This window comes from Malassezia japonica, chromosome 2 (genome assembly GCF_029542785.1).
Source record: "Malassezia japonica chromosome 2, complete sequence".
NCBI lineage: Eukaryota > Fungi > Basidiomycota > Malasseziomycetes > Malasseziales > Malasseziaceae > Malassezia > Malassezia japonica.
The window spans coordinates 369,318-396,261 of NC_083371.1; the positions used below are offsets into that span (position 1 = coordinate 369,318).

General features: G+C 55.9%; 15 protein-coding genes across 15 annotated transcripts; 10 read left to right on the top strand and 5 right to left on the bottom strand.

Annotated features, from left to right (window-relative positions):
• Nucleotides 1–392: 392 nt before the first annotated feature.
• MJAP1_001323 (cathepsin D) lies at nucleotides 393–1,568 on the top strand (the record flags this gene model as incomplete). The annotated part of the gene is made up of 1 exon (XM_060265285.1): nucleotides 393–1,568. The coding sequence occupies one exon, from the start codon at nucleotides 393–395 to the stop codon at nucleotides 1,566–1,568; it is 1,176 nt and encodes a 391-aa protein (XP_060121268.1).
• A 1,474-nt stretch (nucleotides 1,569–3,042) lies between these two features.
• On the top strand, nucleotides 3,043–4,227 carry MJAP1_001324 (cathepsin D; the record flags this gene model as incomplete). The annotated part of the gene is made up of 1 exon (XM_060265286.1): nucleotides 3,043–4,227. The coding sequence occupies one exon, from the start codon at nucleotides 3,043–3,045 to the stop codon at nucleotides 4,225–4,227; it is 1,185 nt and encodes a 394-aa protein (XP_060121269.1).
• A 589-nt stretch (nucleotides 4,228–4,816) lies between these two features.
• Nucleotides 4,817–6,538, top strand: MJAP1_001325 (cathepsin D; the record flags this gene model as incomplete). The annotated part of the gene is made up of 1 exon (XM_060265287.1): nucleotides 4,817–6,538. The coding sequence occupies one exon, from the start codon at nucleotides 4,817–4,819 to the stop codon at nucleotides 6,536–6,538; it is 1,722 nt and encodes a 573-aa protein (XP_060121270.1).
• Nucleotides 6,539–7,051: 513 nt separating this feature from the next.
• Nucleotides 7,052–8,239, top strand: MJAP1_001326 (cathepsin D; the record flags this gene model as incomplete). The annotated part of the gene is made up of 1 exon (XM_060265288.1): nucleotides 7,052–8,239. The coding sequence occupies one exon, from the start codon at nucleotides 7,052–7,054 to the stop codon at nucleotides 8,237–8,239; it is 1,188 nt and encodes a 395-aa protein (XP_060121271.1).
• Nucleotides 8,240–9,145: 906 nt separating this feature from the next.
• MJAP1_001327 (cathepsin D) lies at nucleotides 9,146–10,639 on the top strand (the record flags this gene model as incomplete). The annotated part of the gene is made up of 1 exon (XM_060265289.1): nucleotides 9,146–10,639. One exon carries the CDS (start codon nucleotides 9,146–9,148, stop codon nucleotides 10,637–10,639), a length of 1,494 nt encoding a protein of 497 aa, XP_060121272.1.
• A 60-nt stretch (nucleotides 10,640–10,699) lies between these two features.
• On the bottom strand, nucleotides 10,700–12,136 carry MJAP1_001328 (3-deoxy-7-phosphoheptulonate synthase; the record flags this gene model as incomplete). Its single annotated transcript, XM_060265290.1, has 1 exon — nucleotides 10,700–12,136. The coding sequence occupies one exon, from the start codon at nucleotides 12,134–12,136 to the stop codon at nucleotides 10,700–10,702; it is 1,437 nt and encodes a 478-aa protein (XP_060121273.1).
• Nucleotides 12,137–12,166: 30 nt separating this feature from the next.
• On the top strand, nucleotides 12,167–14,739 carry COG3 (Golgi transport complex subunit 3; the record flags this gene model as incomplete). The annotated part of the gene is made up of 2 exons (XM_060265291.1): nucleotides 12,167–14,554; nucleotides 14,578–14,739. The coding sequence occupies 2 exons, from the start codon at nucleotides 12,167–12,169 to the stop codon at nucleotides 14,737–14,739; spliced, it is 2,550 nt and encodes an 849-aa protein (XP_060121274.1).
• Nucleotides 14,740–14,779: 40 nt separating this feature from the next.
• MJAP1_001330 (uncharacterized protein) lies at nucleotides 14,780–16,594 on the bottom strand (the record flags this gene model as incomplete). Its single annotated transcript, XM_060265292.1, has 3 exons — nucleotides 14,780–16,222; nucleotides 16,259–16,448; nucleotides 16,548–16,594. 3 exons carry the CDS (start codon nucleotides 16,592–16,594, stop codon nucleotides 14,780–14,782), a joined length of 1,680 nt encoding a protein of 559 aa, XP_060121275.1.
• Nucleotides 16,595–16,931: 337 nt separating this feature from the next.
• Nucleotides 16,932–17,635, top strand: MJAP1_001331 (uncharacterized protein; the record flags this gene model as incomplete). Its single annotated transcript, XM_060265293.1, has 4 exons — nucleotides 16,932–17,039; nucleotides 17,086–17,424; nucleotides 17,463–17,542; nucleotides 17,581–17,635. 4 exons carry the CDS (start codon nucleotides 16,932–16,934, stop codon nucleotides 17,633–17,635), a joined length of 582 nt encoding a protein of 193 aa, XP_060121276.1.
• Nucleotides 17,636–18,247: 612 nt separating this feature from the next.
• On the bottom strand, nucleotides 18,248–18,678 carry RPL37A (60S ribosomal protein L37A; the record flags this gene model as incomplete). The annotated part of the gene is made up of 3 exons (XM_060265294.1): nucleotides 18,248–18,420; nucleotides 18,468–18,529; nucleotides 18,644–18,678. 3 exons carry the CDS (start codon nucleotides 18,676–18,678, stop codon nucleotides 18,248–18,250), a joined length of 270 nt encoding a protein of 89 aa, XP_060121277.1.
• A 397-nt stretch (nucleotides 18,679–19,075) lies between these two features.
• RPL30 (60S ribosomal protein L30) lies at nucleotides 19,076–19,495 on the top strand (the record flags this gene model as incomplete). Its single annotated transcript, XM_060265295.1, has 2 exons — nucleotides 19,076–19,356; nucleotides 19,438–19,495. The coding sequence occupies 2 exons, from the start codon at nucleotides 19,076–19,078 to the stop codon at nucleotides 19,493–19,495; spliced, it is 339 nt and encodes a 112-aa protein (XP_060121278.1).
• Nucleotides 19,496–19,883: 388 nt separating this feature from the next.
• On the bottom strand, nucleotides 19,884–21,335 carry MJAP1_001334 (uncharacterized protein; the record flags this gene model as incomplete). The annotated part of the gene is made up of 1 exon (XM_060265296.1): nucleotides 19,884–21,335. The coding sequence occupies one exon, from the start codon at nucleotides 21,333–21,335 to the stop codon at nucleotides 19,884–19,886; it is 1,452 nt and encodes a 483-aa protein (XP_060121279.1).
• An 829-nt stretch (nucleotides 21,336–22,164) lies between these two features.
• ESF2_1 (RNA-binding ATPase activator esf2) lies at nucleotides 22,165–22,864 on the top strand (the record flags this gene model as incomplete). The annotated part of the gene is made up of 2 exons (XM_060265297.1): nucleotides 22,165–22,337; nucleotides 22,459–22,864. 2 exons carry the CDS (start codon nucleotides 22,165–22,167, stop codon nucleotides 22,862–22,864), a joined length of 579 nt encoding a protein of 192 aa, XP_060121280.1.
• Nucleotides 22,865–24,626: 1,762 nt separating this feature from the next.
• MBF1 (multiprotein-bridging factor 1) lies at nucleotides 24,627–25,140 on the top strand (the record flags this gene model as incomplete). The annotated part of the gene is made up of 3 exons (XM_060265298.1): nucleotides 24,627–24,759; nucleotides 24,789–25,064; nucleotides 25,100–25,140. 3 exons carry the CDS (start codon nucleotides 24,627–24,629, stop codon nucleotides 25,138–25,140), a joined length of 450 nt encoding a protein of 149 aa, XP_060121281.1.
• A 440-nt stretch (nucleotides 25,141–25,580) lies between these two features.
• On the bottom strand, nucleotides 25,581–26,806 carry MJAP1_001337 (non-specific serine/threonine protein kinase; the record flags this gene model as incomplete). Its single annotated transcript, XM_060265299.1, has 2 exons — nucleotides 25,581–25,588; nucleotides 25,777–26,806. 2 exons carry the CDS (start codon nucleotides 26,804–26,806, stop codon nucleotides 25,581–25,583), a joined length of 1,038 nt encoding a protein of 345 aa, XP_060121282.1.
• Nucleotides 26,807–26,944: the final 138 nt, after the last annotated feature.

The window sequence follows — 26,944 nt, forward strand, 5'->3', positions numbered from 1 at the left end:
CGCGCGCCAAGCCCGACATCGGCGCGCGTAGGGGGCTATTAGGGGTGATATTAGGCGATGGGTTGTCGCACGTGATTAAAAAGGAATGTACCGCGCGTAGCGATGCATATGTCATTGGTACGATCTGCAGGGGGTGCATAATAATGCATCCGGTGACGCGCCGTCCTATACAAGCAATGGCGTGGATCAGCGATCGACGCCTCTCATTCGCGCTCTGCCCCTTGCGGACAGCGCGCTCCGTTTGGCCAAGACATTTACGTGAACCAACGGGCCAAAGTGAACTATGGGGATACTCGGCGTTCAAATCCCTTTATAACAACAAACCCCTGCTGCCTCAGGCTTGGTTCCCACCGTCCCTATCCTATTGACGTTCCCATCCTTGTTCATTCATTATGCAACTTAGCCTCAAGTTCGTTACGGGCCTTCTCCTCGCCTCGAGTGCTGCCTTCGCTGAGAACGCGAACGAGATCAGCCTCGAGCGCCGCAACTCGTTCATCTCGTCCAACAACGAGCTGAACGTCAACCTGTTCTCCAAGCACATGGTCCAGATCGACCACAAGTACAAGACTGCGCTCAACAACTACAAGCGCAACATCGGCAAGGACCACCCTCTTCTCCGCCTGCTCCTCGGCCAGAAGCGTGGTGGCCCCGCCTCGCTCGACCTGACCGACGTTCAGAACGAGCAGCTCTGGGCTGGTGAGGTCACCTTCGGCGGTCAGACCTTTGGCATTGACTTCGACACTGGCTCGGCGGACACGCTCGTGAACCCCAGCGCCTACAACCCCAAGAAGTCGAAGTCGGCCAAGAACACCCACGAGTCGTTCCAGGCCTCGTACGGTGACGGCACCACTGCCAAGGGTGCTATCTACACCGACAGCTTCGAGATCGCTGGTCTCAAGGCTAAGAACGTCGCCATTGGCCACTCGACCACCAAGTTCATCGACGACCAGGACCCCAGCGAGGGTATCTCGGGTATGGCTTTCCCCTCGATCCAGACCTTCCCCAAGCAGTACAAGCCCTTCTTTGAGTCGCTCAAGGACCAGAAGGCTGTGAGCCAGGGTGTCTTCCAGTTCACCCTCAAGTCCGGCAAGGGCTCGACCCTCACCCTTGGTGGTGTGGACTCGTCCAAGTACACTGGTGACGTTGCTTACACCGACGTTGACCCCAGCCAGGGCTTCTGGCTCACTGACGCCAAGATCAACGGCAAGGGTATCAAGGCCATCATTGACTCGGGCTCGACCATCATCTCGGGTCCCACCGACCAGGTTCGCAGCGTTGTTCAGGGTCTCAAGGGCATGACCCCCTTCAACCAGGGTGGCACTATCATGTACACCTACGACTGCTCGCAGACTCCCAGCATCACCATCAACGTTGCTGGCAAGGACTTCAAGCTCGGCAAGGCCCAGACCCGCTACGGTACCGTGCAGGGCGGCAAGTGTGTGCTTCCGATTGCTGGTCAGGATGGTATGCCCATGGACGCCTGGATCGTCGGTGACACCTTCTTCCAGGCCACCTCGATCATCTTTGACACCGACAAGAACCGCATGGGCTTCGCCAAGCAGGCTTAAATGGAGTCGCCTTGGATGTTGATGACTTCCTAAAACGCCTGTGATGATTTTTATATGTTCCCTATTTGTACACCTCCTTAGCAGTAATTGCATATTGCCATGAACATACTTGGGCCGCGTGTGCCCAGCATTGGTCAAGATGGCGTGTCGGGTATTGGTCAGCGTGAAGTATTTTGGGAGCATAATTGTTTGGCCCCTCCAGAAAGGCAATTCGCAAGGCACCATGATGCACCCCCATCATAAACAAAAGAACAGGGTGGTCGGTGCTGTAGTAGCACAAGTGTAACCTTGCATTTTTATTTTGAGGGGGTTGTATACCCTTATGCAACACAGCCAGCGGCTCTCAGGATCTACTTCACGAAAGTGGGACTCCTCAGCGTATCCGGGCTGGGTGATTTTTTATTTTTTATTTTTGAAAAAGTTAGAGTATTCGGAGAGTTTTTGCCAATACTGCTTCCGTGCAAACTCGCCTGCAAACATGTGTATTGATGTGTAATGTAGCAAACATTTCGACGTGGCTGTATTGGCTCTCACCGCCTTACACTGATCTCATGCAAATGTCACACCATTAACTAAAATTAACTATGGGTGCTCAGTTTGTTTGTCGTAGACCTGTCATTGGTCACGCGTGTATCCGTTGTCAAGAAACAAGACAGAAGACCAACCCTGGGGGAAAAAAACAAGAGAAATAAGCGAACTCTCTGAGGCTTGTACCTTCCAATGAAATAATGCAACCCTAGATTTTGTCTATCCAAACTTACGAGAAATAAGGTATCTTCCTATCAATTCATCATTTGTAGGTCATAACGGCCAAACTGAAGATCAGATCCTGTCGGGAGGCCAATGCACTCTCGGAGCGTTTACAATTGGGGAGTATCACACTGGGCAGTGAGTCAAATCAGGCTGCGCTAGGGTTTGTTAGGGTTCGTCAGGGTCTCAAGTAGCGCCCTAGTATGGTCTATATTGTATTATAGGCTCTCGAGAAGCATAATGATGAGCTCTTTGATCCATTTTTTCATCGCTGGGGAGGGTATGACCTCTCCCTCGAACCGTTTTCGGTTATAGGTTTACGTCTAAACTACGCCCTCATGATGAGCACATTTCAAATCGAAATGTTCTCATTCAAAGACGCGATGTAGTATGCCTATCTCACCCAATGATGGGCGTACGCCCAAATTCACTATGATTAGGTTTCGGGTTTAATCCGGCATGACTCTTGATCCAACTTTCTCCACTAGGGACTCCCTGTCAAGACATCTAAAATTACCTCAAGGTGGAGAATCCCCAGACGCGATAGGCTGCACACGAAACCGGGGGTTTCACAACGATACCCGCGGGCGTTGACGCCGTCAGAATTTACCAGGATTTGAGATGCGTGCGATAGCGTGACAACGCCGACCAAAAACTATATAAACCATGCTGTTTGGCAGGCGGCAAACCACAAGCATCGCAACTCTTTGCCGCACACCGCACAATGCAGCTCTCTCTTACCTTTGTTACTGCTCTTCTCCTTGCCTCTGGCGCCGTCTTTGCTAGTCCTGTGGACACAAAGACCGGCACTACCCCTATTGAGCTCCAGCGCCGCGCCCAGCTGGTGGCCAGTGATGGTAAGCTGAACGTTTCCGCTCTGCACCACCACTTCCAGGGTGTAGAGAACAAGTACAAGACTGCCTTGAACAACTACAAGCGCAACACTGGCAAGAACCACCCCCTGGCTAAGCAGTCGAACACTAAGCGTGCCACGGGTGATGTGAGCCTGGAAGACATCGAACACGAGCAGCTGTGGGCCGGTGATGTGACTTTCGGTGGCCAGACCTTTGCCATTGATTTCGATACGGGTTCGGCTGACACCCTTGCGAACCCTGGTGCGTACAATCCTTCGCGTTCGTCGAACTCGAAGAACACCCACCGGTCGTTCTATACTTCGTACGGTGACGGTACCAATGCGCAGGGTACCATCTACACCGACTCGTTCTCCATCGGTGGCCTCAACGCCAGGGACGTGGCCATTGGACGCTCGTCGAACTCGTTCATCGGTGGTGAGAACGACAACCAGGGAATTAGTGGTCTCGCTTTCCCGTCGATCCAGTCCTTCCCTAAGCAGTACCCCCCTTTCTTCGAGTCCCTTCGCCAGCAGCGCGCAGTGAGCCAAGGCGTGTTCCAGTTCACGCTGAAAGCTGGCGGCGGCTCGTCCTTGCACCTCGGTGGCATTGATTCATCCAAGTACTCTGGCAGCATTTCGTACGCCGACGTTGACTCGTCGCAGGGCTTCTGGATCACCGATGCGACCGTCAACGGCGAGAGGATCACGGCGATCGTCGACTCGGGCTCGACCATCATCAGCGGCCCCTCCGACCAGGTCCGCTCGGTGGTTAGCAACATCAACGGCGTCCGTGAGGTAAACCAGGGCGGCCAGACCCTCTACGTCTACGACTGCAGCCAGACTCCTCATGTTACGATCAACATTGCCGGCAAGAGCTTCACGCTGAGCAGGGACCAGACGCGTTACGGTACCTATGATGGCCAATGTGTTCTCCCTATTGCTCCTGTGGATGGAATGCCTTTGAACGGCTGGATTCTGGGCGACACCCTCTTCCGTTCGGCCTCGGTGATCTTCGATGTTGACCGCAGCCGCATCGGTTTCGCCAACCAGGCTTAAGAAGCATACGAAGCGTGCCTTTTTTTCCTCTGTCGACGTATCTGTTTTATCACCGCTTTTTGTTGTTTTGCATAGAATTGCAAACCTGCCATAGTTGGCCTTTTTTATACCGGTGTCATACATCTCTCATGTCCGAAATTTTGCCGATGTGTCACTCCTAGTTGATCGTGCGCACGGACCCAAGGTCAAAAATTACGCCCTCATCACGAGAGAGCCAATCGAACAATTATTTTTGATGCTTCCTGCAACGAGTACATATGGGGTACTCTGAAAAGGCTTGTGCGCAGAGCAGAATTGTGCAAGTCGTACAGGTGCTCGAACGATATGCTGGCGATCCTCTGTCCTCTCCCGTGTGATAGGCTAACTAGGGTGATCGGCATACGCCTGCAAATCGCCTAGGCGGTTGATTCGCTCCGATCCTTATGAACGGTCCCTGAAGCTGACGACACCATACAGGGAAAGGGTCCGATAAACCACAGCCTCGCAAGTATGGGGGTCTTGTACCTCACTGCCTTACGCTCACTAGTGCAAATCCACAAGGTTTATAAGCGGTGGGATTCGAACACTGAAGCCCTCACCCTCCCCCCTCATGAAGCTCACCTTCCAATTCGTACTTGGTCTCCTCATCGCCTCGAACATTGCGTACGCCTCGCGTCTTGTGCACTCGGTGCGCTCGACTCCGATCCCTTTGGAGCGTCGCAACATGCTGATCCTGGACAACAACGTCTTGAACTTTGCCGCTATGAACCGTCACTTTAAGGCTCTTGACCGCAAGTTCTCGTCCGCCATGGACAACTACGAGCGTAACACGGGCCACATCCACCCTTTCAAGGTTGCCGTGCACCCTAAGAAGCGTGGAAAGTGGGACGGTGGTGATGACGGCGATGATGACGACGACAACGGGAGCGATGGCGGCGGCTGGGGCGGTAACGGAGGAGGCCGTGGCAGCGGCGGTGGTAACGACGGCAATGGATCTGGCTCTGACAGTGGAGGCGGAAACGGCATCGGTTGGGGTCCTGACGGCGGCGATGACGGCGGCGATGGAAACGATTCGAATGGCGGAGACGGATCCGGCAGTGGCTCTGGTAGCGGCTCCGGCAGCGGCTCTGGTAGCGGCTCTGGCTCTGGCTCTGGCTCCGGCAGTGGTTCTAGCCCTGGTTCTGATGGTCCTGGCGGCTCTGGCAACGGCCCTGGCAGTGGATCCGGCGGCGGCTCCGGTAGCGGCTCTGGCAGTGGCTCCGGTGATGGCGACGGCGGCGGCGACGGCGACGGTTCTGACTCGGGAGATGGTTCCGGCTCTGGCTCTGGCTCTGGCTCCGATGATCCGAGTGGTTCTGGTAGCGGCAACGGCACGACAAGTGGCAACAGCACCAACAGCGGTCATGGCGGCAATGTCCCTCTGACCGACATTCGTAAGGAGCAGCTCTGGGCCGGCAAGATTTCTTTTGGTGGCCAGTCGTTCCTGATCGACTTTGACACCGGTTCGGCTGACACGCTGGTGAACCATGGTGCTTACGATCCCAAGAAGTCGCACTCGTCTAAGGAAACCCACAAGTCCTTCCGTGCCCAGTACGGAGATGGAACAACTGCCTCGGGCAACATCTTCACGGACGAGTTTGAGATTGGTGGTCTGAAAGCCAAGGACGTTGCGATTGGCGTTGCCACGAGTGACTTCCTCCGTGACCAGGACGGCAACCAAGGCATCAGCGGAATGTCGTTCCCTTCGATCCAGACCTTCCCCAAGGACTATCCTCCCTTTATGGTTTCGCTGAAGAAACAGAACGCGGTGCAGCAGTCCGTGTTCCAGTTCACGATCAAGCGGGGCTCGGGTTCGACGTTGCATCTGGGCAGCGCGGACACGTCCAAGGGCAAGGGCGGATTCAAGTACACCAAGGTGGATCCTTCGCTTGGCTTTTGGGTCGCTGATGCGTCGATCAACGGCAAGTCGATTAAGGCGATCGTTGACTCTGGCTCGACGATCATCAGTGGTCCTCGTAACCAGGTGAACGAAGTGTTGAGCACGATCCACGGTCTGACGCCCATACACCAACAAGGCATGACGCTCTACACGTTTGAGTGCACACAGACGCCCGACGTCAAGATTCACATCGCTGGTCTCGATGTGAAGCTTGGCCACGACCAGACGCGTTACGGTCAGGATGGTCAGGGCCGCTGCGTGCTTCCGATTGCCAGCATGGGTAACATGCCGATGAACGCGTGGATCCTGGGTGACACCTTCTTCCAGATGACCTCGATTGTGTTCGACATGGAGCAGAACCGTATGGGTTTTGCGCTCCAGGCTTCGGCTTAGTGCTTTCTTCTACGGTTTCGTTGTTTCGTGTCCATTGTCTGTTGAATTGCGTAGTAAGCAATCTTAAAGTTGTCTATCCAATGTGTCTGTTCGCGGTTCCTGGCAAACAATGCAGACGCGGCGCACGTTTTACGCCCGGCTGCTCTTGACGTGATTACGAGCTCAGGGCCAAAGTTCCTGCGGGGCTTCCTTCCGCTGGGGTTTCCTTCGCTTGGAATTACATGCAGTCCATCGTTAGCCGATTGGACTGCCATGCGGCTTGTCAGCAGCTCCGCAGCCTGACCCGGCATTACTTCACAATTTTCCCATTTCTCGTAAGCAAACCTCGCTCGTATACCCCTTATCATGCAGTGTCACGCGCGTCCGCACGAAAAAGCGCATTTCCGCAATTCAGTGGAGGGTCCATAAGGGGCAAGTGCGCAGTAGTTGACGCGGTGTCAAATTATCTCTCCGCACGGCCAGAAGGATAAATAGAGCGGCTCAGGCCCACAATGGGCCTCGATATCTATCGCTATGAAGCTTTCTGTTCAGTTTGTCACTGGTCTCCTCCTTGCTGCCGGTGTCCTTGCCGGCCCTATTGACTCTGCGGCTGGCACTGCGCCGGTTGCTCTGGAGCGCCGCAACCTCTTTATCAATGCGGATGATATCCTGGACTTCTTCGCCCTTGGCCAGCACTTCAAGGCCCAGGACACCAAGTTCGCCGCTGCTCTGGACAACTACGAGCGCAACACTGGTAGCGTCCACCCCCTGAAGGTTGAGGGCGGTGCCCAGAAGCGTGCTACGGGCGACCTCGGCCTCACCGACATCCAGAACGACCAGCTGTACGCTGGTAAGCTCACCTTTGGTGGCCAGACCTTTGCGATTGACTTCGATACTGGTTCGGCTGACACCCTTGCCAACCCCGGTGCCTACAACCCCTCGAAGTCCAAGACCTCGAAGAACACCCACGCGAGCTTTAGCGCTGCGTACGGTGACGGCACCAGCGCTCGTGGTACCATCTACACCGACTCATTCTCGATTGCAGGCCTCAAGGCTAACAACGTTGCGATTGGTCGTTCGTCCAACACCTTCATCACGGGTGAGGACTCCAACCAGGGTATCGCCGGTCTCTCGTTCCCCTCGATCCAGACCTTCCCTAAGCAGTACCCCCCCTTCTTCCAGTCGCTCCGTGACCAGAAGGCTGTGAGCCAGGGTGTCTTCCAGTTCACCCTCAAGCACGGTGCGGGCTCAAGCCTTTTCCTTGGTGGCGTTGACGCCTCGAAGGCCAAGGGCAGCTTCAAGTACACCAACGTGCAGCCGTCGCTCGGCTTCTGGATCTCCAAGGCCACGATCAACGGCAAGGCGATCACCGCCATTGTTGACTCGGGCTCGACCATCATCAGCGGCCCGACCAGCCAGGTTAGGTCGGTCGTCAGCACCATCCCCGGCCTGACCCCCATCTACCAGCAGGGCTCGACCATGTACGTGTACAACTGCGCCCAGACCCCGAGCATCACCATCTCGATTGCTGGTCTCGACGTCAAGCTCGGCAAGGCCCAGACCCGCTACGGTAAGGACAATCTCGGTCGCTGCGTGCTCCCGATCGTTGGCCAGAGCGGCATGCCCATGAACGCCTGGATCCTGGGTGACACCTTCTTCCAGATGACGTCGATTGTCTTCGACATGGACAAGAGCCGCATGGGCTTTGCCCTCCAGGCTTAAATGGTCTTTTTATACCATGACAAATTCCAATGCTCGCATGCATGGAGGATGGCCCCTACTCGTTGAGTGCTGTCCTCGTTCATTTCTACACGTCCCCTGCAATGTATGCATTCATGTAAAAATAAATATTTTATTAGGGTCTTCATTGCTTTCATTGCTAATGGTGCAATTTTTCATTGAGGTACATTGTATAGGCGCGTGGGCAAATTGCGGTCTTTTGCTCTTGTAGCAGCAAAATACAGCAAGACTCAGAAATACATGCTTGCACCCAAGGTTCATTCTCACGACCAGTCGACTTTAGTGTTGTCGTTCTTGCAAGGTGATTTTAGTACGATTCCAATTGGAGGCGCTGATTCTATCCGTGGATCTGAGTTGGCCCCAGACATAGAGTAAGCATTCCTTTCAGTTTGATTGATTTTTGGAGTCAATACAGCAATTTTGGTTGTGATTCCACAGCGTGAAAGCTTCTCAGCGCGTCAGTATGCCGACGTATTATTTCTTAAAGCCGATCATCATCCATTAAATGATGTGTCTGCGCACAGACCATTTTGCATAAAAAAATTGCGCCTGCATGGCCCTGACCCAATCATGTATTGGTGACACGGTGGACAATTAGGTGAGAAGCAAGGCCTATAATCCGAGTGGATACATCCTCGTGTCGTACTCTTGTTGATCATCGTCGGTACGCCCGCATTACTTGTATGCCAGTCATGGCTGTGATATTTGCATGCCGTGGCAGTGCAGTGCAGAGCGCATGACTATCCCATGGGAAGGGAGTGTCCCTAAAATTTTGATTCATAAGGGTAAGGTATGTAGCACTACATATTCCATCCCTACGGAAGTATCTCGAAGAGTCAAATTTGTTAAATACCGTGCAGGTAGGAGGAAGAACCCCACCCCTCCCTTATGAAGCTTACTTTTTCCCTCGTCTTGTGTGTCCTCGGCATCAGCTCGGTCATTGCTGGTCCTCTCCCCGACCCTGGGAGTATTGCGCCGATTATTCTTGAGCGCCATGCCAAGTTTCTCTCAGCCAACCATGTTCTGAACTTTGCTGCCATGGACAAGCATTTGAAGTCTATTGACAACAAGTTCTCGAAGGGTCTGCGTAACTATGAGCGGAACACTGGTCAAATTCACCCGCTCAAGACCGCCGTGCATCCCAAGAAGGGCAGTAAGCGCGTCCAAGGAAGTGGGATTGGAAATGGTCGTTGCAAACTTGGTGGTAATGGAAACGGCAATGGCAGCGGCAACGGCAGTGACAACAGCAACGGAAATGACAACGGCAATGGCAATGGCAACGGCAATGGCAACGGCAACGGCAACGGCAACGGCAACGGCAACGGCAACGGCAACGGCAACGGCAACGGCAACGGCAACGGCAACGGCAACGGCAACGGCAACGGCAACGGCAACGGCAACGGCAACGGCAACGGCAGTGACAACGGTAATGGCACGGTCAGCGGCAACGGAGGCGACGGAGACGTCCACCTCACCAATGTCCAGAACGACCTACTTTACGCCGGCAAAATGACCTTTGGCGGTCAGTCCTTTTCGATTGATTTCGACACGGGTTCTGCCGATACGCTTGTAAACCCCAGTGCCTATGATCCCAAAAAGTCTCAGGATTCCAAGAAAACAGGCAAGTCGTTCGATGCCGCGTACGGCGACGGTACTGCAGCTCAAGGCCCTATCTACACCGACTCGTTCGAGATTGCTGGCCTGCAAGCCCGAGGTGTCGCCATCGGCCGCTCTTTGTCCGAGTTTATCAAGGACGAGGATGTGAACCAAGGTGTGAGTGGACTGTCGTTCCCCTCGATCCAGGCCTTCCCCAAGTCCTACCTCCCTTTTTTCGTGTCGCTGATGAAGCAAAAGGCAGTGAGCCAGGGTGTGTTTCAGTTCACTTTGAAGCACGGCTCTAGCCCCGACTCGATCCTGCACCTCGGTAGCGTTGACCACTCGAAAGGCAAAGGCCCTCTGAAGTATATCGACGTCGATCCTTCTCTCGGGTTCTGGGTTGCGGATGCCTCGATCAACGGCAAGCCGATCAAGGCAATTGTCGACTCTGGTTCGACGATCATCAGTGGTCCCAAAGCGCAGGTCGAGGATGTGATCCGTACGATCCCAGGTATCGAAGCCGTCCAGGAGACCGACTCGGTGATGTACGTCTTTTCGTGCGAGCAGACGCCCAACGTTGTGATTTCGATCGCGGGCCTCGATGTGAAGCTCGGCCACAACCAGACCCGCTATGGCAAGACAGACGATGGCCGCTGCGTCTTCCCGGTTGCTGCGCTGCCCGATATGCCTCTGGATGCGTGGATCCTGGGCGACACCTTTTTCCAGATGACGACCATCGTGTTTGACATGGCCCAGAACCGTATGGGCTTTGCTCTCCAGGCCTAGTGTAGCGTTCGTTCCGTATTTTGTTTGTATTACGTCTGCGGTAGAATCCATGTACCTATTCTACTCACTGGGCTCGCGGATCGAGTTCGCTAGTGCTTGCACCATTGCATCGCTCTCTGCGGCCGTTTTTCCTTGGCGCTGCGCGCGGAGCACCTCGCTAATAATAAACGCAATGTCCAGCGACTGCTCGTAGTTCAGGCGGGGGTCGCAGTGCGTCAGGTACCTCCGCGACAGGTCCTCGTCCGAGAGCTCCATGCTTCCACCGATGCACTCCGTCACGCCTTCGTCGCCGGTCAGCTCGAGGTGCACACCCCCCAGGCGGCTGTTTTCCTCGGCGTGGATCCGCAGCGAGCTCGCGAGCTCGGTCACGATGTCGCTAAACATGCGCGTCTTTACATTGGGGTTTAGCGGCGAGGAGACCGTATTGCCATGCATCGGGTCGCAGCACCACACCACCGTTCCGTTGTGGCACGAGCCCTGCACGGCGCGAATGTGCTGCGGCAGCAGCTGGTTGATCTTCTTCGCACCGTAACGCGAGATGAGCGTTACGCGGCCCTTTTCGCAGTCCGGGTTCACAATGTCGAGCATGCGCAGCAGCTCGTCCGGCTGCATACTCGGACCCACCTTGATGCCGACCGGGTTGCGGATCGAGCGGAAGAACTCGACGTGAGCGCCGTCCAGCTGTCGCGTGCGGTCGCCGAGCCAGATGGTGTGCGCCGACAGGTCGTACAGGCCAGAAGGCGTCTCGCGCGTAAGCACATTTTCGTACTCGAGCATCAAGCCTTCGTGGCTGCTAAAGTAGTCGACCGTGTTGAGCACATTGCCGCCCGGTGTGGTGCCGGGATCGGCGCCGACCGTCTTCATAAAGTCGAGCGAGTCTGCAATACTATCCGCGATCCGCGCAAACTCACGCTGCAGATACTCGGACTGCACATGGTGGAAGCTCCAAGCATGCGGCGCGTGCAGGTCCGCACCGCCGCTCGACAGCCAGCTGCGGATGTGGTTCAGCGTCGAGGCCGAGTAAAAGTAGGCCGACAGCAAACGGTCGGGATTCGGATCGCGCTCATCGATACCGAGGCCGTTTACATTGTCGCCGCGGAACGAGAGCACCTCGCGCTTGCCGTCCGGCGTGTCGACCATCTCGGTCGGCTTGCTGCGGGGCTTAGCATACTGCCCGGCAATGCGGCCGATGCGCACCACCGGCAGGCGCACACCGTGAATAATAATCAGCGACATGAGCAGCGTCAGCTTCAGCTTCGCCTCGATCTGCGATGGGTTGCAGTACGAAAAGAGCTCGGCACAGTCGCCGCACTGCAGCAGGAAGGCCTTGCCTTCGGCCACCTGGCCGAGCTGCTCGCGCAGGCGGTCCACTTCTTGGGGCGACACAAGGCCAGGAAGTGCATCGAGCTGGCCGAGCACGCTCTTCAGGTGCGCCTCATCGTTGTACTTGACGTCCTGCGCGATCGGCTTGGTGCGCCAAGATTCTTTAGCAGACATCGTCGTTCGCGGCACGTGCTCCTCCACACGATGAGCGTGGGGACGTCCGAGGCGCCCTTCTCCTTGGAGGAGTGGTACGCGACGCTTGCGCCGCTGCAGGACAAGCAGCGGCTATCGGTAAGCCGCATTTCTGCGTGGACATCCACAGAGAGCGAAGAAAGCGAGGAAAAAGACGTACCAAAAGCGGCAGGGGAAGGGAGCAGCCTCGCGGCCTTTCTCGCGCGCGTCGCCGACGAGGTGGACGCGGCGAGTGCGACGCAGCACGACGCGCAGATCGAGGCGCTGAAGCAGACGATTGCTGATCTCGATGCGCTGCTCGCCTCGATCGACGCGTGCCAGGTCAACATGGCCGAGATGCGCGCGGGCCTCGCGTTTGTCGAGGAGAGCGCCCAAGAGCTCATGGGTCAGGCCGAAGGCATGATGGCCGAGCAAAGCAAGCTCGACAAGCTCGCTGAGCAGATTTCGCTGCGCCTCTCTTACTTCTCCGTGCTGCCACAAGCGACGGCGCTCGTTTCGTCGCCGACGAACGATATCGTCGAGACGCGCGCGTTTCTCGATATGCTCAAGCGCCTGGAGCTCGCGCTGCAGTTTATGAACTCGAACTCGCATTACTCGGATGCGCAGCTGTATCAGATGCGCATTAGCCACTGCCTTGTGCGTGTCATGACCATGGTACGCCTGCAGTTTGCCAAGCGGGGCGCACAAACCACCGACACGGCGCTCGCCCAGCTGCAAGAGGTGAACCACACGCGCGACTTTACCTCGGACACGGCGACGCTCGACCTCTACTCGGGCCCGATGACCGAGGCCTTGTACGGCGGTTTCGTGTCGCTCCAGGCGAGTTTCCGGCCGCTGTTTGCAGAGCTCGAGCAGCTTGAGACGCCCAGCGCCGCGCCGAGTGCCGCGCTGATTGCGGTGGTGCCGGCGTCCGGCGAAGAATACCACGAAATCCTGGAAGAGTGCCGCGCGACGTTTTGTCGCTGGCGTATGTTGCTCGCCAAGGAATCGCTGCGTATGTACCTCAACGACCACGGACGGCGCATACAGTCGCCGCAGGACCTTGCTTTCTCTCTCGAACAGGCGGCAGGGTTTGTGCATGGGCTTGCGTGCCAGGAAGTTGCGCTGTATACCACCTTTTTCTGCGCTGCTTCGCTCAAAGGACGCCACGAATCGCCCTCGGCGCCGACGCGCCTCTTGCACGCGCTTGGCGAGCAGCTCCTTGCATTTGCCAGCAGCAGCCTTCCGTCCACGCCGCACGAGCTCGCGGCGCTCTGTGCCGTATTCCAGACGATGCCACCGCCCAAGGCCACGGCGCTGCCCCTTGCAACGAGCGGATCCGATTTGCTGGATGCCGAACAGCAGCACCAACGCGCGCTCGCATGGATGCAGCCGGTGCTCCATGACCTGTGTACGCGCCTCGTAAAGAGCGCGAATGCGGTAGTAAAATCGGACATTGTCTCGTTTGCACCAAAACACGAGGACCTGCTCTATCCCCAGGTGCTCCTTGAGCAGCGGCAGGCGATCGCCGAAGAGCAGGCGGCGCTTGCCAAGGCGACGCGCGAAAAGGTCCTCAAGCACACTAAGCGCGCGTCTGCCGTCGGGGCGGGTCTGCTCGAGTCGCTGGTCGGCGACAGAAAAGCGTTGGCGCTCTTTTCCCAGCCGTCGGCGGCGGTGTATGCATCGTGGTACGTGCCGGTGCGCACCTCGCTCGAGCTGCTTGCGATGCTGCATACCCACGTTCCCATTTCATCGCTAATCGATGTGGGAATGAAGTGCATTGACGGAGCCCAGAGCGCCGTGGCGCACGCCGCAAACCTTCTCCGCGACGGCAAGTATGGCGCACCAGAAGGCGCAGTCGGCGCGGTGGACGGCCACCTCTTCCAGCTGCGGCACCTCTTTGTCCTCCAAGAGCTCTTTTACTCGGTCGAGATTGCGTCGCGTTCCGCAGTGAGCCATGCAGCAAACGACCCCAGTGATATGCAGCTCGATGCGCCGGGCATGCAGATCTTTGGCGTGCGTGTCGCCGATGCGAGTGTCGTGCTGGACACGATCAACTCACTCTGGAGCGCGACCCGCTTCCTCTCGAGTGAGCCAAAAGTGCCGCCGCTTTCCCACGACGAGCGCTCGCACCTCAACCAGCATACCCAGACCGCGCTTGACACGACACGGCAGCAGCTACACACTTCGATTGTGGACGCCTCGGCGATGACGAGCGAGCTGGCCTCGGCGAACCTCGCGCTGCCCTTGCAGATTTTCCTCGCGCAGGCGCAGCGGGCGGCGCCCGACGCGAGCAAGGCCTTGGCGGCATGGACCACCTTTCAGCAGAGCTTGGACGTGAATCTGGACGAGCTACGAGAGAAGGTGTTGGTCTACATCAGCGACGATGCGACTGTGGCGAATATCATGGATACGGTGGTGGTACGTGCACGAAACTAACCCAGAAACGCACCGTAGAGACCTACCATGCGTACAAGGCGCTTGTCGACGACATCCACACGCAGGACGGCGCGTCGAGCGAATCCTTGTCCGCGCTCGCGCCGCCGCACGAGGTACAGGCGATGCTTACGCGCCGCCTGCAGCCGGCGCTGGACCGTGCCCCATAGCACCTATCTATAATACATCCATCCGCCACGTCCTATACAGTTAGGCGGCCTCGGTGGGCGACGCAGCCGGCGCCTCGTCGCTCGCAACCTTTTTCTGCGGAAGCTCTTCGGCGGGCGACGCCTTGCGTTTGAGCGTCGCCGCGTCCTCTTCCTTGAGCCCGTCCTCTTCCTTGATGGGGGTCGCTTGAGGCGCCTCGGCCTCGACGCGCGGCGCTTCCAGCGGCGCTACCACAGGCTTGGCCGGCGCCTCGGCCTCGCCCTTGACGCTCTCCGACATGGACTTGGCCGAGTAGTAGCACGAGGCGTGCAGGTATGCGCCGTCGATCTCGACGGCGTTCTTCCAGATCCACTCTTCCACGTCCTCGCTCCACTCGCTCTGGAACTTTTCCTTGCAGATGCGGCAAGGGCGTGCCGCAATTTCGGGGTCGTCGGGCACGACGACATAGGTGTTGGCAAACTTTTCTTTGAGCGCCTGCTCCTGAGCGGGGCTGATTACCGCGCCGCTTTCCTCGTTGGTGTTGTGCTCCGTGACGTCGTCAAAGCCAGAGCGCACCCAGCGGGCGACGGGGTCGAGCCACGACCGGCTCTGGCCACGCGCCATGCTCGCACGCGCGCGGCGGTTTTGGGAAAAATGCCAGTCGAGGTGGTAGTCGAGTCCATTCTTGCCTGCGACGCCATCGGGGTATCGGTTGGCGCATTGGCGGCACGGCAGAGGCAGGTTCTCCTGGACGACCAGCTCGAGCTCCGGCGGCTGCCGCGACAGGTCGAGCGTTGTGAGACGCAGGTCAAGCGATAGGATGTAGTCCGTGTACGCCTTGTCCTGGCTCGCCTTAGTAGGCACAGGCACCACCGCTGCTGCCGCCGCTGGCACGGCCTGCGCGGATGGCAGCAGGCCGGCGCGCATCAGGTTTGCAATCAGCTCCGAGGCCGATGCTGTGGGCGCCGCGCTAGGGGTCGGCGCCGCAGCCGGCGGAGGCGTCGCAACCGCCGGCGTAGTCTGGCGCTTGTTTGCAATCGCATCGAGCTCCTTTTGCACTTCGGCAAGGAGCTCGGGAATGGGTTCGCTATCTTGGACCTTTTCCCTCAGCTCACGCAAGGTCTGCATGCGCTCGCCCACGCTCTCGTCGCCAGGGTTACGCGACCGTTCCTGGGCCTTGAGAGCGAGGAGCCGCTCGATGTTCGCAAGGACTTGCGACTGGGTCGGCTGTGCCTGCTTCGGCTGGCCGCCCGCGCTGCCAAACAGAGCACGCTCGATGCCTTGCTGCGCCGCGTCGCCAAACAGAGGCCGCTTGTCCGGCCCAGCAACGCGCCAAGTCGCGAGCAGCTCCTCCAGGCGGCGCTTGGTGGGCTGGTCCACGACACGGTACGACTCTAGAAACAGAGTCGCTACGCGGGGTGCCCACAGCTCCGTGTATGGCGACCCAATGTTTTTGGAAATCGAGTCCAAGAGATACATGGACGGCAGGCGGTAGGCCGGTGGCGCCTGCGGTCAGCACGAGCGCTATTGAAAAATACGTACCGTGATAATGTGCGCATCAATCAGCTTGGCCACCAGGGTAGACATGCGATGCATATGCTCCTGTGCAATGAGTGTCAAGTTGGTAATAATCGGCTTCGAGTTAAACGTGAGCTGGGCAAGCTGACCGCGGTACATGCGCTCAAACGAGGTGGGGTTCGACAGGGCAGCCGGGCCTTCAGGAGCAGGCACACTAGCTCCATACGTGCCTACGGCTGGAGTAGATCCCGGAAAAGAGGGGGTGGGAGTGGGGTATCCTGGAGCACCATACGAATTGTATGAATAGCCATACTGCTCCGCACCGTTCGCGGGGGGGTAGGCGTACGAATTCGGATACATGGTACAATATACACACGAAACTCACTCTGGTGTACAGATCTTTTCAAAATAACTACACGTAGAGCACCAGCTGCTAGCCTCGCGCACGGAACGCTGTCGTCCCGTCGTCCGTCGACGAAGCGTGCGGGTTGCGGTGCGCGTCTCCACAAAGAAGCCACGTGGAAATTTCCACGTGGCCTACACGTGAGTTCAGAACTATGAATTCATCACGTGAGAAATACAGCATGGACGCAGCACGTCTCGCAAGAGGGCGCGCCGCCGCTCTTCTCTACCCATCTCGGCGCTTGCGCAAGGTGTGTAACGATCTCGTTACTTGCTAACCAGTAGACTATCCGTGATGCTGACGATCTACAAGGACCTGGATCTTGACATCCCGAAGGACATCACTGTCCAGATCGATGCTCGCATCGTGACGGTCAAGGGTCCCCGCGGTGAGCTCACCAAGGTACGTTGCCTTTCCTGCTCTAGAGATCAGGACTAACACTTTGCAGAACCTCCGCCACATGGCTATGGACATCCGCCTCGTCAAGGGCCCCCAGGGCGACAAGCTCAAGTTCATTGTCTGGCACGGTGGCCGCAAGCACCTTGCTTGCATGCGTACCGCCAAGGCTTCGGTCGCCAACATGATCAAGGGTGTCACCGTCGGCTTCCAGTACAAGATGCGCGCCGTCTACGCCCATTTCCCCATCAACATCATCATCGCCGATGACAAGAAGAGCGCTGAGATCCGGAACTTCCTGGGCGAGAAGCGCGTTCGCCGCGTGAACATGCTCGAGGGTGTGACGATCATGGAGGACAAGGCCCAGAAGGACCAGGTCCTGGTTGAGGGTGTACGTATTCCGACCCAAGGAATGATGCTGACCATCAGAACGACATCGACCTCGTGTCGCAGAGCGCCGCTCTCCTCCACGGTGTGACCCTTGTGCGTAACAAGGATATCCGCAAGTTGTACGTATTCTCCTTGGGTGACTTTGCTAACACTTTAGCCTTGACGGTATCTACTGCACTGCCAAGACCTCGATCGTCCAGGTTGAGGCTTAAAAAGTAACCCTGTGTAGAGGGTCGCATGACACGCTGTATACAGGAATGTATCCTTGCTCACTATATTCTCCTTGCGTCATGCCAGGCATGTACCTGCGCCCATAGACTCTTGAAACATGGGCTTGGTTAACGGAACTGTAATGGGCCGTAGCGCGTCGACCGTTGGGTCGCATAGCCAACTGGCCAAGGAGTGACCAGCTGGGGCGAACGAACCAAAAGGCAAAGGCCAGACTGAGGCCAGGGGCATGTAAGAAGCATGTACATGCACCGCTTCATGACGACTCGTTCGTGCCCCCCCCCCGCTCCCCTAATCTGAATACACACAAGCAATACTCGATGTAAAAGCATACATGTTTTACTTTTTGTCATGCTGGGAAAACCCGCGACTACAGAAGACCAAGGCAAGGAAAGCCCGTAAAACATACGGGTATAACCGCAAGTCGATCTGGCAGAAAGCAGGCATGTGCTGAGACGTGCACGTCGTGGTGCACTCTCAAGCAATCACACGCCATGCCGCCATATACTCAACACGTTTTAGGCAACCAGACGCCGATATGGGTCATCGTATAGGCGAGGCCAATAAATGGCCAAGAGGAGAAAGCCGGTAATGGCTTACGCCGCCACCGACTTAGAGGCAGTGCCGGTGCGGAAGCCGTTCTTCGCGCGGCGCGGCACAGTCTTCAGGTAGCGCATGCGGCCCGAGCCGGTGGTCTTCCGGCGGATGGCCTTCTGGCCCCACTGGTAGTTGCGGGTCTTGGCGCTGGGGTAACCGCACGAAGCGCAAGCTAGTGTGTGTTAGTACAAGCTCGTCAAGGGACGAGAGAATACGCACTCTTCTTCTGACGGTGGAACGAACGGTTGTTGCAGCGACGGCAAACGGTGTGCGTCTTGGTGCTAGGATAGGTTAGTAACTGTGTCTTTGTATAACAGCATCATTCCTCCATTTTACGACGCAGTGGCGATGCTGCGTCGCGAAATCAGGGTATGTGCTGTCGTGCGGATACATACTGGCGCTTACCAAACGAGGTCGTACCCTTGGTCATCTGCGAGTGTTAGCAACTGGTCCACAAAACACGCAACAGAGCCTTGCTACATTGTCTCGAAAGCACAACGTAGCGTCACTCTCTGTCCCACGTACCTTTGGTTATAGGACACTTGATGGTGAGGAGCAGAACTCTTGGCCGGCGACTGGGTCAGACGAGCGCAGCGTGGCGCGGTAAAACTGTACGAGTCACGTGAATAAAATTTATGTAGTTCGGCCGATGCCCGCGAAGCGCGCCTTCACCGAGAAAGGGCAAACGCTCGTCTCTACGAATCGTCTCGCTACGACTTTCGATGTACGTAACGCTAGACGGTGTGCACACTGCATTGTGATCTTTGCGGATTGTACACTGTCGTGCTGCCTTGTTGTGACGGAATACTGACACTCATTTACAGACCATGGCCCCCCCGACCACCAAGAGCAAGAAGTCCACCCAGGACAACATCAACTCCAAGCTCCAGCTTGTGATGAAGTCGGGCAAGGTTTCCCTTGGCCTGAAGAGCACCCTTAAGAACATGCGTTCGGGCAAGGCGAAGCTCGTCCTCATCTCGGCTAACACTCCTCCCCTGCGCAAGTCGGAGATCGAGTACTACGCCATGCTCTCCAAGACCGCTGTGCACCACTACCAGGGCTCGAACATTGCCCTCGGCACTGCGGCTGGTAAGCTCTTCCGTGTTGGGTACGTATTCATTACACCCTTTTCCCTTCCTAGCAGGAAGGGAAAAGGCGGGCTGGCGTCGACAGGATACTAACCTTTCAGCGTTCTCACCGTGATCGACGCTGGTGACAGTGACCTGCTCACGTCCGTGTCGGCTTAAAAATGGGTTCCCTATATCCCTGCTAGCGTGGATTGGACCTCGTCTTGCAAGATGGATGTGTCGGCCATGTCTTTATGCTTTCTAGTCCGCATGCTTCTTCTCAGCAGTTGACAGGTTAGATGGCACCTTGCAATATACTTATATGATCGCCTATACTTTGTGTGCACAAATAGACTAGTCCACGTCCTTTTCTGTGAGAAAGGAGGACGCAATGCTACCCAAGGGCATGATCGGTCGTGGCCCGGCCGACGCTGGCCGTACGGGTCATGCGATGAGGGCACGGGTGTAGGATGCTACGCAGAGTAATGGGTCCAGTGGTATTCCATAACTAATGAGAGTATGGTCATTACATTTTAATGCAGGGAAAGAGCGAAGGTCGAGGGTCAACTTAGGGTTTCCCCGTCGTATCAATGTCCATGTCCATGCGCGACCGCTGGGGCTGCGAATGCTTGGCGACAGGCTTCAAGTGGTTCAAGTTCATCCACGGCGCAGCCGATGCATGCTTGGAGTCCACAGCGCCGTGCGACTGCCGCTTCGCATTGGACACGATCGTGCTCACGCGGTGGTTGTGCACGTTATTCATCGACGTATCATGAATCGAGTTCAACGACATAGGAGTAACCGGCAAGCTCTCGTCGTCGTCATCGTCGCGGGTCAGTGACCGCGACGGGGTAGAGAATACCGATGGGTTGGGCGAGCTCGAATGCATAGAGTCGCCCTCTTCATCGCTCGAATACGTCTCTTGGCGGTATTGGCCAGCATTACCTTCTCCGGCCTTCACCATAGCGGTACGCTTACGGAACCAGTCGAGGACAACGGTAGAGGCCTCGGCATAGTAGGCGTAGGAGTATTTCTTGGCAAGAATCATAGACAGATCGTCAACGTGTTCGGCCACAAAAGCGTAGATTTGGTTCGCCGCAGCCGTCGCAGCACGACCAGCAGCTGGCGACGAGGGGCGGGGGTCACGACAAATGTGCCGAGCAAGCATCATCGCACCCGCTGCCAACGAGGAGGGCAGGGTGTTAATAAAGCTCTGGTGGAAGAGCGTAACTTCCGCAAGGAAACGAGCAACGCTGTGGGTGCTGGAGTTCGCCGGCGGGGCGCACGAATATTCGTAGCGCAACCACGATTCGACCGTAGGATGGCCAAGAGTCCAGTCGAGCGTCGACAGGACGTGACCCTCCATTTGGGTAAAGGCACTGGTATCATAGGCGTTGCAGCACATTTGGCTCAGCTCCTGGACCGTAGGCACACGGTCTTTGGCGTCTTCAAACTTGGCAGCAATAAGCAGAGCTGCACATCCAACCAACTGGTAGTGGCGCTTGTAGACAATGCGCTTCGAGACGTAGCGGTCGACCATGTTCATCGTGAGGTATAACGTCTCGGGCCGAAGACGGAAAGACTGGTGAATTTCAATCAAGAAATCCACCAGGTAGGGGCGCATGAACCAGTGCAGCTCCGGCTGAACACTCATGAGCTCCACGTTGGCCATCGTCTGCTTTTCCATAGTGTGCATGTACTCCAGAATCTCGGGTTGGTATTCGGCCTCTTCCAACACAGCATTGTTAACGACGCGAGGCGCGCGCGAGACGCTCTTTCGGGTAACCTGCGCAGGCTTTTCCTGGTAAATTTGTGACGTGGGCAGAGGCACAACAGTCGAGTGCCGGACCCGGGGCTTGTTGGCCAGAGCAGGACCATTGGTCGACGCCGGGAAAGCAGCTTGCTGCGACGGCATACGAGGGAGAATCGGTGCAGCAGGAGGCGCCGCGGTACCGTTCGGCCAGCCGTAAAAGCTGTGACGATTGGGGTACGAGTTTAGTGCTGGCACCGCTTGAGACATGGTGGGGAAGGCTTTGGGTACAATGCAAAGCAACTAGGGGGAGAGTGGGACAAGAAAGCCTAGGCCTGCACACTGAAGATGTTTATGGTCGGGCGAAAGACCAGTGCGGCAGCGTGTCGCAGCCGGTCAAGGTCACAAGAGTAGCAATGTGCGCCGCTCCCGTTATATTGCTAAACCAGAAATCCAATCCGAGGACTAATTGATGGCAGACGCGTGCGTGCACAGGGCGCCTGCGCGCACCGTACAGCTGAGCCCGTAAGGTTCAGAGGGGGACAGCGCGCAGAATTAGTCATTCTGCTGGCGGGGGGAGCGCGCGCATAGAATACCGAATGGGAGATCGATATACCACCCAGATTGGGCCTCTTTAGGTCACATTCGCTGTGATTTTGCTGCATGCCTGCGACAATTGAGTAGTCCATTTTTTCGATGCGAGGCTCGGCACCAACCCCGCGCATCGCATTGCACCGCGATTCCTTCGCCCTTCCAAAAACGCATTTTTGACGCTCACCAGGGGTCAGGCTCCACAAATTCCTGCAGAAAGGAATGCAAAAGATCACATAGTTGCATAAATTATGTCCAGGAATAGTAAAAAACCTTACTGGAGGACTATGTAACATTGGCCTTCCCGCTCCATTGGCATGCACGCCGTAATGTCAGCCTCAAATCCCTGCATGAATAGCAGTATCTGCAAGGGGGCTCCCTGCACAGTGAAGTAGGAGCAAACATACTTCTCGGCCGATATTGTGGAGGAAAGGAAGCGAGGACGCCGATATGTGGAGGTGATCACTTTTTTTCGCAGGACGCACGCACGACCGTGGATATTGCAAAGATGGTCTCGTTTAATTGCGATGGATGCGGCGATGTGGTGAAGAAGCCCAAGCTCGCCCAGCACTACAACCGTTGCTATGCTCCGTTTACTTGTCTGGACTGTAGCGTCCAATTTGCGACGCCGAAGGATGCCCACACTTCGTGTATTACGGAAGACGAGAAGTACCAAAAAAGGTAAGTTTGCCTTGGCTTTGCTAGAATAGGACTAACATTGGAAACAGCCTTTATAAAGGAAAGAAGAAGGTTGGTTTTGGATAGTTGCACTAACCCTACAGGGAGGAAACCAGCCGGGCAGTGATAATGGTGCTCAGAGCACGCAAGCTCAGCAGACCACGCCTGTGACTCCCGCGCTTGTGCAGCCCGTCGCTAAGGATACCACATTGCAGGACAATGCTGCTAGCGTCAAGGGTGTGCGGACGGAGACAAACAATGGGAAGGAGGACAAGAAACGCAAGAGGGACACGGAGGATGCAAAGGAAAAGGATACCAAAAAGTCGAAGCCTGCGAAAAAGTCGGTTGGGATTGATTCGGTCAAGTCAATGACGCAGAGTATTGCCAAGAAGGGCGGAAAGGTGCCTTTCAGCGACATTGTGAAGCAGCTGGCCAAGAACAATGGCCTGAAGTCAAAGGCAGTCAAAAAGAGTTTGCTGAAGAAACTGCAGGTTTCTGTCCTTCCGGATGGCACTGTGCAGCTCTCGTAAAACTTGCAGCGTGATAGATACGGCCTACAGCACGACTAGATTTCTCGCTCCACGCACGGTCGTGACCTCCACATAGGATCTCGCAGTCCAACACCATGGCGCAACGTGCACGAGGAGGCACCCCTTGGCGGACGAGGGATCCGATCTGGAAAGATAGAGGAGGTGCAGAAAATGGTGCTGCAGAACGACGGAGACAACGATTCCAAGCTCAAGACCAAGTGAGGAATCCGATGGACTTGTTAACTAGCCCTTCCCGTGGAATCGATTCAGTTGTGACGACGTCCATGATGGGTATGCAAGATAGCGCGGCAGCAGGCTCCATGAAGTATGTTTGTTAACTTAATTAACTGATAGTTTGTCCCAGGTTTCCGTTCAAAACAAGTATCGGACATATATTTCGGAAAACGTATGTATACGCGGTGCTCATGCATAACTAGATTATGAATCACAGCAAAGAATACCCCTCCTGTGCACATATTCTAGTCGAACCGTCCCAACCTCTACTACATGGCACCCCCAAACCCCTACTTCCCAAGTCCTATGACACAGATGAATATCGTGCCCAGCGCGACAGCCTAGAGCAAATTCTACTTCAAGTGCGTAAACTACGCGAAGGTCTCGTCTCAAACCGGCGGTTTGATGCATTAACAGTCGATGGTGGGCTCATTTCAAGAAACTAACCCAGTCTACGAACTTTCTGTGCTCCTTTCTCTTCTCTGTGGTAACACAACACAACTGGCCTCCAGCCTGACGCGCCTCGTTCAGGAAGTATACCCGACATCTCTCGAAAAAGGACAAGCTTGTAATGAACTTTGTGCAACTAGCAAAGATCTTGATGCTCTATTTCATGGCGAGACAGTCCCAATGCAGCAGTGGACGAGCTCTGATTTGTCCTCTAGTCGCCCCCAGCGCCAGTTTCTATTTGCGTCTTTATGGCTCTTGGAGTCATTGACTTCTAATCGGCCTGGTAATCTGCAAGAGTATCTGGAACGCAAAATGTTTCTATTGAATCGGCTCCCGCAAGCCGAAGGAAAAGCAAGGAGCTGGCTTGAATTTGTTTTTGCGACTTACCGCGCATTACAGGATAACAATGGACGAGCGTTGGGCATATTGCTGACTAGCCCGTTGACGGATTGGCTTCCAAAATCCCTGCAGTCCCAATGCCAAGCATCTGACTTTTTTTGGCTCCGTGTAATGACCCATCCCATGGTCAATAAGGTCCGTGCGCATTCACTGGGCGTGGTGCGTCGTTCGTTTCTGCGAATCGCAGTACGGCCAGAATTTGCTGCCCTCCTCCGTGATGATTTAGGCAAGGTGGATGTTGCTTCCGATCCGCCGTCAAACCAAGACAGCATCGACTGGCTCGAAACGATGCTGGTCTTGCACGCAGACTTGGCCGCGGCGCTAACGGCAGGTTTTCAGCATCCGCTCAGCACTACCACGTCCGATTCTCATATGGAGCGCAGCATGTGTCTCCTCTATGGCTTAGCTACTGTCATGGGTCAACAACAGTGGGAGGGTGCGCGCGAGCAGATCGCCCCTCGCCTCGTTCAAGGATCCAATGCTTTTGCCCTGACCTTGCGCCCCTAGCGCATCATAGGAACTGTACAGTGTCTGGGAATTACGCCTCCTCTGGGCAAGCGTGACATCATGGAAAGGAGTCGAACGTGTGCCACGTGGAATTGATCGGCTGCCGGTGGCGTGCCTCCACTGCGTGGGGAACGGCGAGGTATCTTCTCCATCTCCCATTACTCCAGGAACTATGTCTGCTTGGGATCAGACTGTTGTTATCGGCCAAAAAGTCCGCCCCGGAGGTGGCAACACGGGACCTCGTGGTCCTACTGCTATTGAGCGTGCCAAGCAGGTCGGCGCCGTGAAGGAAAACGACCGGAAGAGTACGTCCTTTTCTTGTACTTACCCCTAGCTGCTGCTGGCACGAACAAGGGTCACCAGGGCACCGACCACCAGCGCATTGCGAAGCTCGACCGTGAGAACGAGGTTGCTCCTCCTCCCAAGGTCCCTCCGACGGTCGGCAAGGCTATCGGCCAGGGCCGTCAGGCCAAGGGTCTTACTCAGAAGGAACTTGGTGTGAAGATCAACGAGAAGCCCAACGTCATCGCCGACTATGAGAGCGGACGTGCTATTCCCAACCCCCAGATTCTCGGCAAGATGGAGCGCGTGGTCGGCGTGAAGCTGCGTGGTACGTATGATTTGACATGCTGGCTAACAACGCAGGCAAGGACATTGGCGCTCCTGTATGTGTTCCATGTGTATAAAAACTAACAATGCAGCTTGGCGGTCCGAAAAAGTGATTGTAATGATGATCAGTTGCGATGCAAGTAGTATACTTGTAGCACACTAGCTCCAAAAATGATTGTGATGTTGGAGGGCTTGATGACGTGAATGCATGATGATGAGCAAGTGGTGATTAATACAGTGGTGGACGGAATAGCGGCTAAACCGTAAAATGCGGATTAAAAGAGACATTCCCGCTTAAGTTGAAGAAGGTGAGGCACAAATAGTAAAGTCCTGCTCCGTAGGGGAAGAGCAAACCATAACATCGGCGTTGTTATCGGCTTCGGCTTGTTGGTCGTCGGCAGGTGTGGTGCTCGTGGGACTCATGGCCATCGGTTCGTCGCTGATAGCCATGGTACTCGCCGGGGAGATAGATATTGGCTGGGATATCAGCGAATCCTGCCGGCGAGATTGCGGCAGGTTAGGGAACTTGGACGTGAGCTTGGGCGAGGAAGGATCGCTTGCCATCAAGGTAGGCGAGTCCTGAAGCGAGCCCTTGTTATCCAGAAGGATGGAATTAGAAGATGTCGTATTAACTTGTGTATCCAGGCTTTGCATGCGCTCCTTTTGCAGGGGGACGGATCTCAAACGCCGAGGAAGCATCAACGAGCCCGCACGCTGTTGCACGGAGCCTCCGCTGCTATCCGACGGGGTTTCCGAGTCGCGGCGCATCGTGCTGTGGCGCTTGAACTTGGACACGGCACGCGCGACGGCAAACACGCTGGAGATGCGGCAAATGGCGCATTGCACATCCTCCTCGGTAATTTCTTCGACCATGTTCTTTTCGATCTCTTCCAAAGTAGGAATAGGCTCACCGGTTTTAGGCGAGACCCAGGGATGCTTGTACATTTCTGGGACCGTAATACGTGTGTTCTCGTTTTTGTCGAGCATGCGCTTGAGCAGGTCGCAGCATTCGGGGGAGAGGTGGTCGTCCAGCTGGAGTTCGTCATGCTGCACAGACTCGTACAAATCATACAAGTTTTCTTTGTAGAAAGGCAGACGTCCCACGACCATGCAGTACAGCGTCACGCCAAACGCCCAGATATCGTCCGGACACCCGTGCGTCTCTCCATGACCTGCCTCACAAAGCGCCGGACTCATAAATGCGGGGCTTCCAGCGGTCCGGCGCATTGTGTCGTCGCCGGGTTTGACAAACATTTCCGAGACACCAAAGTCGACCATCTTGCACGTTTCGCCTCCCTGGGTAAGCAAAATGTTATCCGGCTTGATATCACGATGGACAATGCCGTGCACATGAAGATAGTCAATTCCGCTCAGTATCTGGATGAAATACTTGTGGGCCATTTCTTCGGAGAGAGGGGTGGTTTGCTCGCCTGGCTTGACGTTGTACACAACACCGCCCGAGCAGTACTCGTACACCATGTACAGCTCTTCTCTGTCGGAGTCGTCGAGGACCTCGAACAAACGAATGACATTAGGGTGATGCAGCTTTTTCATAATAGCGACCTCCGTGCGGACAAGGTAGAGCGGATCTTCGTTTTCCTTTTTGACTTCGGGCTTCTTGTTTGGCTCTCGAGGCCTGCGGTGCTGGGCCACACGTAGGTTGCGGCGCAGTCGCATTTTACCAAACTCCTTAATTGCAACAAAATGGTTGGCTTCGTCGCGAAGCTCGCCAAGGTGGACCATGCCGTATGCGCCCTGACCAATTGGGCGCAGAATGTGGTATTGATTAATTTGACGAGACCCATCGGCTAGTTCCTGCGACAGTGCGTGCAGTGATTCGCGGAATGTGCTAGCATGGCCGAGGGTGGGCGAATGTTCATG